The sequence below is a fragment of the Manis javanica genome, chromosome 8 (genome assembly GCF_040802235.1).
Source record: "Manis javanica isolate MJ-LG chromosome 8, MJ_LKY, whole genome shotgun sequence".
Lineage (NCBI taxonomy): Eukaryota > Metazoa > Chordata > Mammalia > Pholidota > Manidae > Manis > Manis javanica.
In genome coordinates, this window is record NC_133163.1 from 74,628,757 (window position 1) to 74,644,217 (window position 15,461).

Sequence of the window (15,461 nt, forward strand, 5' to 3'; positions counted from 1 at the left end):
CGCGCATTCCAACTACAAAGAGTTCCCTCTCCCCCTCCCCCACTTTTCCCCGTCCCAATTCTTGAGTAATGTAGTAGCAGCTGCCCAAACTGCCCTTCGCCCTGCTCTCGCCTCCAGTCGGCGGATCTCCACCTCCAGGGCGGTCAGCACCAGCACCCGCCACCCCCGCCAGCGGACCGGAGATCGCTACGCAGACACCCCTATTCCTCTAGCACACGGCGCTCCGCCCCTCCAGGAAAGTAGTTCCGGCCGGACAGACAAAAGTTTGGGAGAGGAGTTGAATCTGCGCTGAGTATGAGAGCGAGGGGGGCGGGGCCTGCGGTGAGCCGGGCGGCCGGACGAGTCGACGCGTGAACACTTAGCTAGACCTGCGGACTGGACGGCCGCGGCCGTAGGCCCTCCTAGACCCGCTTAACCCCTGATGCTCGGGGGGACGCAGCCCCTCTCGCTGGGGGATGCTGCGGGATTCCTGGCGCCGGGCATCCGGGCCGCCCGCTAAACCCCTGTGCCTACCCTCTGCCCCTGAGGAACCGGAGTCCGGCCGCAGGGAAAGAGAGGCGGCTGGAGAGACGCTGCAGGGTGCAGGGCGGGGAGGGGGCTGGAGGCCCCAGGACCGAGGGCATGGAGCGGTTAGGGGAGAAAGCCAGTCGCCTGCTGGAAAAGTTAAGACTCTCGGACTCCGGCAGCGCCAAGTTCGGCCGCAAAAAAGGAGAATCTAGCCGGTCTGGGTCTGATGGGACCCCCGGGCCAGGCAAGGGGCGCTTGAGTGGGTTGGGGGGAGCTAGGAAATCAGGGCCCCGCGGAGCTACTGGGGGACCTGGGGATGAGCCGTTGGAACCAGCCCGGGAGCAAGGCTCCCTGGACACTGAGCGGAACCCGCGAGGCTCCTTTGAGGCACAGCGCTACGAAGGCACTTTCCCCGGGGGGCCGCCTCCCACCCGAGCCTTGCCTCTACCTCAGTCATTGCCCCCTGACTTTCGGCTGGAGACCACGGCCCCAGCTCTCAGTCCCCGCTCCAGTTTCGCCAGTAGTTCAGCCAGCGACGCGAGCAAGCCGTCCAGCCCCCGGGGCAGCCTGCTGTTGGACGGGGCGGGGGCTGGCGGAACCGGAGGTAGCCGACCCAGCAGCAATCGTACCAGCGGCATCAGCATGGGCTATGACCAACGCCACGGGAGTCCCCTGCCCGCCGGGCCGTGCCTGTTCGGCCCACCCTTGGCTGGGGCTCCGGCGGGGTATTCCCCTGGAGGGGTGCCGTCCGCCTACCCGGAGCTTCACGCTGCTCTGGACCGACTGTGCGCTCACCGGCCGGCAGGGTTCGGCTGCCAGGAGAGCCGCCACTCGTACCCCCCGGCCCTGGGCAGCCCCGGAGCTCTGGCCGGGGCTGGAGTGGGAGCAATAGGGCCCTTGGAGAGACGAGGGGCGCAACCCGGACGACACTCGGTGACCGGCTACGGGGACTGCGCCGCGGGCGCCCGATATCAGGATGAGCTAACAGCGTTGCTGCGTCTGACGGTGGGCACCGGTGGGCGAGAAGCTGGTGCCCACGGGGAACCCTCGGGGATTGAGCCGTCGGGTCTCGAGGAGCCGCCGGGTCCTTTCGTTCCAGAGGCCGCCCGGGCCCGGATGCGGGAAGCGGAGGCCAGAGAGGACTACTTCGGTGAGTAAGATAGGTGGTTAGGGACGGGAAGGGATCCGTCACCGCATTCCGTTCTCCACTGCCCCGACTGCCAAAATTGCGGCGCTGGGAGGTCGGAGGCAGAGATGCCGGGCTAGGGAAGAGGCAAGGAGGATTTCCCTTTACTCCGGGTTACAGATGGACCAGAGACTCCTTATTCCCCCCGGATTATCTCGTGAGTCCCAGATCCTCAAGCTTTAGAGCCAACGTTTTTCGTCGTAGGAGGCCTCGTAGGGAAGGGACCAAGTAGGGCTGTGAGAGCATCCCCCATCTTCCTCCCCCCTTGGCGGCGGTGCCCCTGCAGGCTTCTGCGCGCCGCGCCCCCACCCGAGCCCAGACTCCGCCCGCAGGAATTCGGGGAATGCGCGGGTGGGGGCGGGGCGGGCGGGCCGCGTGCGTGCCGGCTCCTGCCCGGCGCTCCAGGTGCCCGCGGGGGTGGGGGGGACTGCTTCCTAACTCTCGCGGAGCCTTGGCCGCAGTGGGGCAACAACCTGGGAAGGAGGATGAAGCCCCCTGGGACGGAAAGCAGGGACCCCACTGCTGGCTCTCGGGTCATCCTGGCTCCGTGTGTGCGTGGGCATTTAAGCGGAGACCTGGTGGTGTCAGCTTCTGTTTTTCTCATCCCGCGGAAGTCAGGGCAGAAGCCGTGACCACCGGGACAACCTCACCGCTGGATGGATCACGACCCTGTGTGACTGCCAGAAATAACCTAGTCTTCAGTTCGGACTATAACCTGCTCAGAATTCAGGCTAGGTGTAGCCCCTTACTTTCTGCTGCTGTTAAGGAAACCTGGTCGCTCGCTCTTCTCCAAGCGGTTACCTTTAAGATGTATTAATTGATTACTTGTCTTATCCAAGGGCGGGATATTGCGATCTTGAAGGGTCTGTTAGTGAAGACCCACAGGCACCACCTGACTATATAAAGAAATGCTAACCTGATTGTGATAGGAAGAACAGAAAAGTGAAGATCTCACCCCAGGGCTGTGGGCCTCTTGGGTTTTCCAGGCAGCTCCCTATGTTTCTTACCATCCACGTTCCTGCCCTGTAACCCATGCTCTAGACCTCTGTGGCTAGAAATGTGACTAGGGAGAGGAACCCAGCCCAGGGAGGTTGGGGAAGAGGTTCAGAGGTTGTGGGGTGGTAGGCTGGAATGGCCCTACCAGGTTCAACCCCAATTCTGACATCCTTTTCCCTCCATCCTGAGAGAGGAAAGCCCATCGCAAATGATGCTTTGGTCACAGGAGACTAAGTGACAGGATTCTTTTAGCAGTTTGCTTTTGAAACCCTGAAGAAGTGACTGTTGGGTGGAAAGAAGTGTCTTTGGCTAAGCCGTCAGAGCCAACTGGAAGAAAGGAGCTCAGATAGAGTGCAATAAAATGGCAGGAAGAACCTAGGTATGGATATGCTGGCTTACAGGAGGCGAGGCAGTTATGCCTGAGCATTTGCTCTTGTCTTCCCATAATGTCCAAGGCTTCCCAAAGACAGGTCCCTCACAGGGTCCCCTGGCATGGCAATCTTGGGGCAGATCTCCACTCCCAAGGGGAGGCCACACTTTGACTCCAGAGTGGGGGCCTCTCTTCTCTGGGGGCAGGTTGCCTCCTCTGACAGAACCCCAGCCTGAGTACCTTCTTTCTCTTGCCCCTGATAGGAGACCTTTCTTTGGCCACAGCCTTGCCAGCTGCCAGAGGGTGGGAGCAGGGCAGGCCTGGGCTCATCAGTTGCTGCAGCTGCTGCATGGGTTCTGAAGCCCCTGGGCAAAGACTGGGATGGGCCCCAACAGGCAGGAGTGTGGCAGTGTGCCGAGGGGGAGAGGTGGGGTGGGGCGAGACGGGCTCGTTGGGATCTGCTCCCCAAAGACAGGCCCCAGCCCTCACTCATGGGCCTGGAATTAGGAGTGGGGGAGGGAAGAGCACGCCCAGGAAGGGCTGGTGCTGGAGCCAGGTGTGTGTGCCCTAATGGGAGATGTCGGGGAAGAGCAGTTCTGCTCTGTCTGAGGTAGAAGACGATGGGGAGGCATCAGGGCTTCTGCCACTCTTCCACCCTGCCCCCTGGAACACACCCTACATTCTCAGCAGCCACCTCCCCACAGGAGTCATGCTCACGTGGTCCCCTCTGCACCGGGCTCCCTGCTGAGCCAGATCCTTCTTTCCAACTTTGGAAACCTGGAGGTGTGGAGCAGTGAGAAGTCATTCTATAGCTAAATAGCCGCTCATTTTACTTTGGGGAAACTGAGGTTCCAGAGAGGTTTTCTGGACCTGCCCCGATTTCTCTAGAAACTTCCTTCGAGTCTGCTACTGGGACCTTAGTGAATGACATCTCTGTCTGTTCCACACAGTGCAACAAGGATCATACTTTGCCTGTTTAGTCTTTTCTCCCCAACAGAAACTAAGCATTTGAAGACTAGGGACCATATCTTTGACTTTCTCCAAGTCCACAGTGTTGGGCACAATCATTTTGCTAGGCACAAAATAGGTACTCAAAAAATGTCTGTTGATTTAATCAGTAAACAAGAATGAGTCTGCTCAGCCAAGACCTTGCTGCAGCCCATTGCTCATCACCCTCTCTTCCCAGAAGCACCCATCAAAGGGAGGCTGTGACTGGTGGTCCTCTGGCACAATCAGGAAAGAGTAGTCAGGAAAGATGGGGAATCCCTGGTTTGGAATTGGGTAAGTGGGGTGTGACGCTGGCAATCTCTTTTCTCCCTCAGGCACCTGTATCAAGTGCAACAAAGGCATCTATGGGCAGAGCAACGCCTGCCAGGCTCTGGACAGCCTCTACCACACCCAGTGCTTTGTCTGCTGCTCCTGTGGTGAGTGCACCCCAAGTCCTGGACCAGGGCCCCAAGGCCTCATGCACTCCCTGCACATATACACCTCACAAGTGCCTCTTCGCTTGCTCACAGAGCAGCTGTCAGGTCCCCACCATGTGTCTGGACATCTACTGCTGCCCCACCTTCTTCTACTTCCCCTCTTTGTGCTCTACCTGGCCTTCCCACCCCGAGGTTGGGTCTGCTTTGCTGGAGTTAGTCTTCCCTTTCCTCTTTTCAGCTGCTTTCCTCCCCTCTGTTCCTCCCTCTCTCCTGCCTCTCCTGCTTGCCCAGCCTGGACAGCCGCCTGGCCTAGGCCTCTCCTTGGTGGGGTTTGGTCTTGGGCAGCCAAGTTGCCTGGGGCGACAGTGAAAGACTGGAATGTGGGAAGGGTGGAGGAGGGGTTGGTGAGCTGGGGGAATGGGGAGCTGTTGGGGGTGGAGAGGGGGGTTTTCTCTTGGCTGGTCAGAGTTCAGCCACCTCGCTAGAGTGCAGGCCACGGGGCCATGCCAAGCTGATGACATCACGCTCCAGGAATGCCTGCTGCTATTAGCTCCAGAGGCCCGCCTGGGGTGGAGGGTGCTCCCAGCAGCCTTAACTCCCCAACCCTTCCCTCACCTCCCTCATCTGCCCTCCCCACTGCTTGCCCACTCTGATTTCTTTGCTAAACCTTTAATCTCCTACGTTTGCCTGTCTGACTCCAGCACTTGGCTTTCTCTTATCCCTGCAGCCTCTGCCTGGTTCTCTTTAGGTTCATATGTTGGTCAGTCCCTCTGTTTATAGGGCCTCTTCTGGGTATGTTGCCTTTCCTCTCTCTACTCCCCTGTGTCTCATGAGTTCCTAAGTCAGCTTTTCTAAACCACTGGGCAGAGCTGGAAGTGGAGGTTTTGATGAGAAGAGGGCAGAGGTCGGAAACTTGCCCCTTCTCCACCCTGCTCTCACTCCTCCCCCAAACCTGACAATCTAGGCACCCTGGAGCACTACCTGGGTGTTGGTCACATGAGGAATGGTCCTACCTTGTCTGCTCCTGAAGATCATGGGCTGCCTGTGACCCTGGAGACTCTGGGTCCCTCAATGTTTGGGGAAGCAGCCTAGCACAGCAGGAAGGGGACCAACTTTGCTCCCAAACAAAGCTCTTTGTCTACAGCTGTGACTTCAATATCTTCCGATCTTGTAGCGCCTATCCCTGGAAGGACACTAGGGGAGCAGGATAGCGCTGCTTAGGCAGAGAGACTCCTAGGTTGAAAGGTCCCAGAGGGCAAGGCCTATGATGGTGTGGGCATCTCTGCGTCCTGCACAACACCTTGTTTGGAGCTCCTGTACCTTCTACTCCAGCCTCTAGTTGGCTATGCTCTCCCAGATGGCTCCCACGTGCCAGGCACTGGGGAGGAAGGCACTCATTTAGTGCTGGGTGAGAGGGAACTATTGAGGAGGCAGGAGCTGGAGGAGCAGTGAGCAGAAAAGAAGGGAATTGACTGAAATGAGAGCAAAGCAAATGGGCACTGCATCAGATGAGACTTGGTGTGGGGAGGAGGACATACAGTGGTAAGGACAAGCACCAAAGTCCAGATTTACATCCATCATGCAACACCAGGAAGCAGTGACCCCAGAGCAGAGAAGCCCTGGATAGGCTCCAGCCCCTTCTCTTCTGCTTTCAGGGCGAACTTTGCGCTGTAAGGCTTTCTACAGCGTTAACGGCTCTGTGTACTGTGAGGAAGATTATCTGGTGAGTGGGGAGTCCTTTGGGCCTGGAATTGACGCCCGTACTAGGACCTTCTTGGTGGCCCATTGGGGTTCCAACCATCTGGCCCACTGGGGTTCTAACCATCAGGTCCTTCTTACAATATTTTTCCTTGATCTTTTCTTTCTCCCTAGTTTTCAGGGTTTCAGGAGGCAGCTGAGAAATGCTGTGTCTGTGGTCACTTGATTTTGGAGAAGGTAAGCAGTGTCTTCAGCAGAGACTCTATGAGGCTGAGGTCCCCAGGGGTGGCATAAGGGACTAAATGGATGCTGAGAAAAGGGGAGGGGAGGAAACCTATCACCAGACTAACCACTTTCATCCCCATCCTCCCCAGAGCAGCTCTTGACAGGGGCTTCCTCTACCTATGGGATCAAGTCCCAACTCCAAATCCTGCCATCCCGAGGCCTCTGTGATCTGGTCTCTCCCTGATTTTGCAGGCACAGCCAAGCCTTCTGGCCTGAGCTAGGGCTGTGGGGTCCTGGGTCTTGATCTCCTTTCTCCTCCTGGCTGGTACCAGTTAGAACTCAGTTTTCTTTTCTGTAAGGAGGAGGGATTGGATTAGACCAGTGGTTCTTAAAAGATCACCTGGGAAGAAGGAAAGAAAATCCCAATGCCTGGGTCATCACCAGAGACTGTGATGAACACTTCTGGGTGGGACCAGGCACTGATGGGTTTTAATAGCTCCCAAGGGATCCTAGTATGTAGCCAGGGATGAGAACCACTGACCTGGATGTTTGCTAAGACCTTTTCCAAAGCTTCTGCTGCCATGTTAAGACTCCTTAGTCCCTTCAGATTACACAGCATTGTTCTGGAAGGATAGAAGGGGGGTGGATGAGTGTAGTGGGAGCAGTAGGGAACAGCATGGGTAGCTAGAGAGCTGGGACTGCGGGGAGACTGATTCTCTTCCCACCCCATGAGTCAGATCCTACAGGCAATGGGGAAGTCCTATCACCCAGGCTGCTTCCGATGCATTGTTTGTAACAAGTGCCTGGATGGCATCCCCTTCACAGTGGACTTCTCCAACCAGGTGTACTGTGTCACCGACTACCACAAGTGAGTCCACCCCTTGGGGTGCAGTGTGAAACTGGGCTCAGGGGTTCCCCAACTTCAGCTTATCTCTGCCTTTTCTCTTTCAGAAATTATGCGCCTAAGTGTGCAGCCTGTGGCCAACCCATCCTCCCCTCAGAGGTCAGCATATTTGGGTTCTTCTGCAGGCAGCCAGTGCTGCTGCCCCTGGGGAAGGGACGGGGACATGCTGCTGGCCTCCCATGGGAGGCGGTGGTGCTGAGGAATGTACTCTGCGAAGATTCCCGTGTGACTCTGCTCTTGGGGTCACCACCCTGACCCTAACATCCGGGCCTGGCCGTGTCTGACAGCCTCACTGGGCCCAGGCTCCATCTCTTCTCTCCCAGCCCAGAGGAGGAGACTTTCTTTAAGGTCAAGGTCACCAGATCCCAGACATAGGGGCTGGAAAAAGGTGGGAAGAATCCTCAGGGCTGCTAGGAAGAAGAAAGAAATGATTTATGCTGTGCATACAAAGGGTGTGCCCAGGGAGAGAAGCCAAAAGCCAATGAGGAACCCTACTGTATTGGATCTCCTTGTCCCCAGCTTAGCCTACTTTATTTATGCTGCCTGCCCCTTTCCCTTCCTTTTAGTTCCCCCACAGCTGGGAGAGGTAGGTAAGGCCAGAGCTCCTGGACTGGGAGAAGGCTCCGAGAGGGGACATGGCCTCCTGGAGGCAGTGCCAAGGAAGGGGAGGGGAGAGCCTGGTAGGGTTGGCATTCTCAGAGCTAGGGGTGATGGCAGAGGGGCTCCAGAGGCTTTCGTGAGGGTTAGAGGGGCCTGTCGAGGGTGGGTGGAATGCTGCCCTCACCCATGGCATCTGCGTTATTTCAGGGCTGTGAGGACATTGTGAGGGTGATCTCCATGGACCGAGATTATCACTTTGAGTGCTACCACTGTGAGGTTAGTGCGGGGAGCCAGGGCTCCTGGAAGAGAATTGCAGTGGGACTGGGGGAGGAGTCAAATCCTAGAACTGCCAGGCTGTAGGAGAGGGATAGGGCTTGGAAAAGCAGGAAGGTGCTCTGACCCACCTTTAGTCTCTTTGTCTTCCTGCCACTTTCGGTTCTGGTTGTTCAGTCTTTTCTGAATATGGCTTCCCCTGGGTCAAGACTCCTAAAATCTAGGGACTTCTGGTAGCTGCTGGAAATGGGGCCTGTCTCATGATTTTTGCTCTAGCAGCGACACCTGCCGTCCAGCCAAGTTATTTTCCTGGGTTTTTACTCGGGAGTCCATCCTTTCCAGCCCCACCCATTCCTTCCAGTCCCTGAAGTCTGGTGTTGAGCAGGGCAGATTCCCAGGATGTTGGAGGCGCCGGACCCAGGTGAACTGGTGTGTTTGTTCCCAGGACTGCCGGATGCAGCTGAGTGACGAGGACGGCTGCTGCTGCTTCCCTTTGGACGGGCACTTGCTCTGCCACAGCTGCCACATGCAGCGGCTCAGTGCCCGGCAGCCCCCTACCAACTATATCTGAGCTTTGGCTCCGTTGCTGCCGTCATGACAGGGTCCTCTGGCAGGTGCCCCTACAAGGTCAGCCGGGGCACAGGATGCACTCTGCAGGCCTGGCAAGAGTCCACTGGGAGGGCCTCGAGGGACTGAGACCCAAAGATTGTGACATTCCAAATGGACTATGGAGGAGGAACCTTCTAATGGCCATTGTGTGGGTGACTGGCCTTCCTTCCATGTGAGCCTGTGCTGTAGCATATACTTAGGCACACACAGGTGGGTTCCAGTACTTTCTAAAGGTCTGATTCTGGTCTCTGTCTCCAGTACACATTTGTGCATAAGTCAGGAAATGCTCTGGTTCTGGGTTATCAGAAGAAAGGCCATCATGGGGGCTCCTCACTCCTTTGGACCCTGCATATGGGGTCAGCTGGATTCTCACCACAGCATCTTACCACTGTGTTTGGATGAAGAGGTGGGAATTCTGGACCTGATTAATGAGTTATTTCTTGCCTGCCTTCTCCCTAAGGACTACGAGAGCTGCTCAGTCCCCTACTGGGCACAGGAACCGGCTCTGGGTGGGCCTGCTGCCTGTATTGCCTGTTTCTCAGGGACTCAACATGGGCCTGGGGAGGCTGGGTGGGTGCCTGTATGGGGTTTCTCTTCTCGGCTGGGGAAGATAATGAGTGGGTCTTTGAGTGTAGAGTTGCTAGATGAGATGTCTAGGAATCTTCAGACTAGCCATGCTCCCTGCATACTCCCAGGTTTAAGTGCACTGAGCCCTTCAGCCCTGTATGTGCATACATGGACCCATTCACACACACACACACTCACTCACTCACTCACTCACTCACTCACTCACTGACTCTCCCTTCTCCATCTTCTCCAGTCACTCTTAACTAGGTTCCCTAACAGCCCACCACTCCAGGCCTGCCACCTATCAGCGAGATCCAGGATTATATTCACTGCAACTCCCAAACTGTGGTTCTGAGGAGCCAGAGGAGCAAAAACATTTTTACTTGGTTCTAGTCAGTTTGGCTGAAATTGGTTCACCTAAAGCTAGATCTCTTAAAACCAATTCACTGAAAACTTGTTTGCTTAATGTTCATTTCACTTAATGACTAGTTTGCTAAAAGCTCAATTCCTTTCTGGGTGTTCTTATAGCCACTTAGGTGTTCTAATCTCTTTTGTCATGCTGTGGGTATTTCAAGGATTTATATCTATTCATCTAAGAGTGCTTCCGAGTTATTATCAGCAACATAAGTTTATCAAATTTGCAGCACTTTGTGAATGATGAGATTCTTTCTACCTTTATGGATGTCTTTTTCTATGTTACCTACTTTTCAAAGGCTTTTTTAAAAAGTTCAAAGTTTCTAGCAATAAATATAATCGGTACAGATGTTTTGTGTATTATTTTCTGTGTTTCTTAATCCAGTGTTCCTTCATAAATTAGATGCCTTGAAAAATGTAGTAGAGCTCAATATGATTTTGATGCTCTGGTCTAACTTTACATTCCTGCTACTAAAATGCCAGCATATTCTAAACGAATGAACAGGCATGTGGCATATTCAGTTGACTAACAACTAATGGTTACATAGACAACAGCAATAAAAAGTGAAAGGTAAATCTGCTAAATCCCTTTGAAATGCTGCAGATTTGATAAATAGCTCTTTTAAACTAATTGTCTCAACGTGAATTGGTTTTAGGCAAATTAATCTGGTAATCTAGATCCTTCATTCTCTGTCACTTAGAGTTTCATACTGGAAATGATGAAACAGACATTCCACATTTAGGGGTTAGTCTAAGATGACTGTGCCAGCCAACCCGGGAACTACATAGAAGAGGCCTCTAAGTGAGAGTAAAGAGTTCAGTTTCATACCACTAACTGCTAGAGGGGGGAAATGCACTTTTTTTTACAGGGTTAAATGTTCTGAAATTAGATTACTTGTTCTGCAGCTGGGATTGCTCTTTCTGAACTGTTGTTATTAAATAAGTGAACAAAAGACTGTGACTGGGAATTTTCTCATCAGGCTGCTCCAGGCCTGGGAAATCCAGACAAGCATGTATAGCTTTTACATACATCCCTTCACTTATTTTACTCTTGGGGCTCTTGTTCACTCTGTCACTCTGACTTTGTTGCTTATTCTGATGTTGGCCTCCATCTTTTGTTGATTGGCTGATTCCTTTCTAGGTCAGTCCTCATCTGTCCCAGCCCTAGGGCTCCCAAAGACTCTTCCTGTCACTGGGGCTACTGTCTCCCTCCTTCCTGATGAAAAACAAGTGCTAACATCTGATGAGGACAGGCCCAGGGAAGGCAGGCCATGGCAGAAGAGCAGCCCCAGCTGCCCCACATCATTGCAGGCAGGCTCCCAAGTGTACCGTGCATTCCAAGAGTTTCCCTTCTTCCTCTTGACTGGGAAATTGTTCATCTGTAATAGTTCTTTTTAATATTTACAGTTGATAATGAACAATGAATGGGATGATACCAAGGACACAGCAACAGGTAGACCTTGTTTGACCAACTTGCCACCAGATTTTCACGAACAGCCATTAGGCCTGTGATGGGGAAAGGGGTGATGGAAGAATTATGGATCCATTTTGTGTCTCTTTAGGTAAGAGTTGTAGTTCGGAAGTCAAGCATTCAAAGCAGACTTCAGCTCTTTGCTCTGGCCAGCCCTGTTCATCACAGGCCCAAGTGTGGTTTATGAAGAGTAAAGCCAGTGGTGGTTCTCTGTCAGCCTTAACTCCTTACAGACCTGTTTCCCCCTTCACCATCTGAAACTCTCAAGGTAGGGAAATGGTAAGATTCCATTTATAATCAGGCTGGAGACTGTCCTCAGTCAAAGAGGAGGTAGAGAAAGCTATTTCAGGCATATAAAGCCAGTTGGATGAAGTCCTTGAAATTATATCTATAAAGAAGGGAGTAAAAAGAGAAAGGAGACTAGCAGGACAGGTAAAAGGACTGGACAAAACTGGTGAGCTGAAGCATTGCTACTTCATTTTGTGTTTTAGAAGGACCCATACCCCAGGTCTGGCCTGGGGTCATTCCAAGCCCTAGTGGTGAGGCTTCCCAAGGACGGGTCTGACCAGTCTCAGTCCCTTCCGTCCTCTCCTCTCTGGCAGGAATGGAAGACTGAGACAGGGCCTCTGGCTGTGCCAATTGCTTGTGTAGGGCCCCTGGAATAGCCACGCGTGGCCCTGATTTTAAAGGACTAAGGTCTGACCCTGAAAATAAAAACTAGTTACTGAGACATGAGATTAGACCATTTTGACTAGTCTAATTGTGATAGTGGGAGAGTCATCAGAGGCACATTCTGTCCACTGTGGGAATTATCTCACCTAAGCTTAGAAATGATAGTGCTGACCCATGTGAAGGCTGCCAAGGTGCTGTCCAAGCAGGGAGAGATGGGTTAGGAGGAATATCTACTAAAAGGTACTAGTTATCCGTGTATCCTAGAGAGTTAGGGCTAAGCAGGGTGTGATGTTTGAGATAATCCAGTCACCTCATTTTACTGAATAAATAGAAACGGCGTGACGATGGAACTTCCCCAAAGTCACACAGCTAGAAAATGATGGCGGCTTTTAAAGATTAATCAAGAGCTTATTCTCCCCTCTCCCGCCCCCATCACAGGGACTCCCATGGCACAAGTAAACTGTAAATGAGATAAGCAAGAAGCACTTCCTTATGATAGATAATTAGAGAAAGTTTTAGTGAAAAAGGCAGGGAACACAAGAGACAAAATGAAAACTTTTGGTTCTTACTGGTGCTTTTTTTGTTAATTGAAGTTAGCAGTAGCCAAAGTACCTTTAAAAAGCACATTAAGAAAAGTGGAGGAAATACACAGCAGGAGAGTCCCTGCCCCTGAGACCACAGTCTAACCAGGGAGACAAATACACACATAAAATGCCTTGAGAAGATTATAAGCAACATGTCAACAAGTGCAAAGTAAGTGACTGTTAGAAACAAAAGACTGATGCCTCAGGGTATAGCTGACTGGGGTGAGACTTTGGCTGAGATAGTACATCATGAGGTGGCAGCCAGTAGGCTAAGTCCTGTCCCCAAAAGCATGGAATTTGGCCCACTGGGAATTATTTTTTATAATATTAATTTCAATCCTAGTTGAGGGGAGAAGACCACCAGCTAATAAATATAGAAAGAATGATAGAATCCAAAAAGCATCATTCTGTGAACTTTAATGAAATTATTGCTTCTGGCAAAGATGATTAATTAGTGTTAAAAACCATATGTGAACTGGTTGGTGGAAAACTGGACATTCATATAGTGCCAGGTAACACTATCAGTTTTTGGTCTGGAGGCCAGAAGTGTCACCAAGTTGGAGGGATCAGACAGTCATCACCACTTTCTGGAATGGGTCTTAGTATCACCAATAAGTAGACCAGTTCTAGTGTGAGGCAAATACTTAGCCCAAACTACTGTATATTCTAGCTGCTTTCTATCCCCAAAGGAAGTATTAGATGTAACACAGATAACAGGAAACACTGGGAATAAAGAAACAAAGCAAAAGACGCTAGGAGGAAGAAGCCAGACAAATCTAGGTGAGGCATTCTGCAGGCAACTGACCAACTCTCATTAGCAAGAAAGTATGATTTTTTTTAAAGTCAAAACTGCTAGATTGAGGAGACTTCAGGTATATAATAACAATACAATGCATGGCCCCGGATTCCTTATTGGTTTAACCAAATTGTTTTAAAAGATATTTAGAGTCAATTGGAAAAATTTTAATATAAACTGGATTAGATGTGAAAATTTACTGAGATGGCAAGATCAAAATCATTAACAAAATGCCAGTTCCAAAACCACATGTACAGGGTAATCATTTTTTAAATGTCTATGTATTTGTGAGAAAAAGATCTGAAAAGATATTCAGTAAAAGGTCTTAAGAGTGGTGATCTCTGAGGTGAGAGTATTTTGTTGTTGGCCTACATTTCTTGTTTTTAAACTATTTCCATTCCCATATGTACTGCCTTTGTAATAATAATGAGCTGTTACAGATAAAATAACTAGTTTCCAACATTGACAATTCAGGAGATTCCACACAGAAACCAGGTTATTGTATATGAAGAGCTGGGTCTCTAAGGGTTTTTGAATAATCAGAAGATATGTCACTGTATTTCCATTCCCATGTGGCAGCGATTGGATGGAACTGAGTGATGGCTGCTCCTTTGTTCCGTGTATTGTCTGCTTCATTTGTCACAGTTCCTACCATTCTTTCATCTGTGCCCTTCACACACCACTTAGCTGCCTGGCTGCAGTACTTCTGAGTCAGTAACCTTTGATTTGGATGAACCTGATGGGGTCTCCATCCATAGAGCCTCCCATTGTTAACCATTAAGAGATCAATAAATTAGTTTTGAAATGCTACCCAAGAAAAGCATCCACTTCAGAATGACCTGTGCCTGGGTTTTGTAATAAGGCAACCCAGTTACAGTAAACCCAGATGTAATACTTCATCTACTTAGTTACCATGGTTGCATACTGTAAATTCTTTTAGCAAAATTTCTCTTTGGTAAACAGATTATAGAAAGTGTACTAAATTGCTAACTTCCTCAAGGTTTTGCTTTTCGGACAGAACACCTTAATCCTAAGAGGCATTTCAAAAATGTACAAAGTATGTTCTTCCCAAGCATGAAACTCCAAATGCCCTTTGGTTGGTCTTTCTCCCACTGGTTCTGATACAATTTAAAGGAGAAAAATCTCTTTCATATGCAACTCAGTATAAGAGAGTGTTATCATAAGTTTAAAATCCAGGCAAATACTTAATCAGCCTGGCACATGTTTTCTCTTAAGAGCAAACTCAGTCCTTGCTCTGTTATAGAACAAGAACTGCATACATGCTTCATGTCTAGCTCTTCAAAATGATATTTAGTTGTCTTCTGAAGTTTACTGTCTCATATTCCTTTGGTAAAAATTGTTTCAATCTGTCCCATTTTTTGAGCCAAATTTCCTATCAGGCCTTATTTATATACTAGTTCACAATGGTGTCTCAAAGAAAAACCAGACTCATTTTGGTTTCTATAACACAAATTTCCATGAATAGGCAGGCAACTCTTGAAGCTGCAAGGGGCTGGGTTTGAAATCCCCTTGGAAGTGTTAAGCAATCACAAAAAATGGCACATTATGAACATTTGTTCTAAATTTTTCATTTGATGTCATAGGTTGATTACATATTTTCTTTATTGACTTGTTTTCTCCTTAAATCATGTACTTACAGTGGACATGAAATTTTCTAGCTTAATCATCAATAGTTGTGGCTCTGAATACCTTCATTTTCCAGTGAACACCCTTGAAAATAATTCTAAAATCTCTTGACTGCCTATAAATTTTTTTATTCCAGAAACTAGTTTCTAGGTTCATAATACCATAATACACACCTGCTACATGTCTTCAGATACTTTCAAAGTGGTAAGGCATTTTTTGCTTCTAAACAATTGTTCAGTTAAGTGTGGTACACGGTCCAACGACTATTTTAACATCCTAGCTTTGAAACTGGTTATTTTAAACCCAAATTTTTAGTATGGAAGCAATAAATACTCACCTGAAATCTCTATCTTTGGAGCACCTTTTGTGTCCTAGCTAGAGTGTGGGAGGCAGAGTCCCTGCAATGTTCTCAGAAAATTTTCATTTTTCTCTGTAATTCTAAACAATGCAGCAAAGACATGTCCAAGTCTGAAAGGTTAAGTAAAATTTTTCTCAGACTCCCATTTACATTTATCATC

General features: G+C 50.3%; 1 protein-coding gene across 4 annotated transcripts; it reads left to right on the top strand.

Annotated features, from left to right (window-relative positions):
* The first annotated feature begins 241 nt into the window (after window positions 1-241).
* On the top strand, window positions 242-13,634 carry AJUBA (ajuba LIM protein). 4 transcript variants are annotated; one of them, XM_017665134.3, is made up of 8 exons: window positions 243-1,657; window positions 4,382-4,483; window positions 6,139-6,206; window positions 6,356-6,418; window positions 7,144-7,274; window positions 7,358-7,409; window positions 8,118-8,186; window positions 8,629-13,634. In XM_017665134.3, the coding sequence occupies exons 1-8, from the start codon at window positions 622-624 to the stop codon at window positions 8,752-8,754; spliced, it is 1,647 nt and encodes a 548-aa protein (XP_017520623.2). In that variant the 5' UTR covers window positions 243-621; the 3' UTR covers window positions 8,755-13,634. The 4 variants fall into 4 exon arrangements, with proteins under 4 accessions (XP_017520624.2, XP_017520623.2, XP_036873232.1 ...); XM_037017337.2 differs by lacking the exon at window positions 243-1,657 and adding an exon at window positions 1,720-1,850; XM_037017338.2 differs by lacking the exon at window positions 243-1,657 and adding an exon at window positions 2,469-2,503.
* The last annotated feature ends 1,827 nt before the right edge of the window (window positions 13,635-15,461 follow it).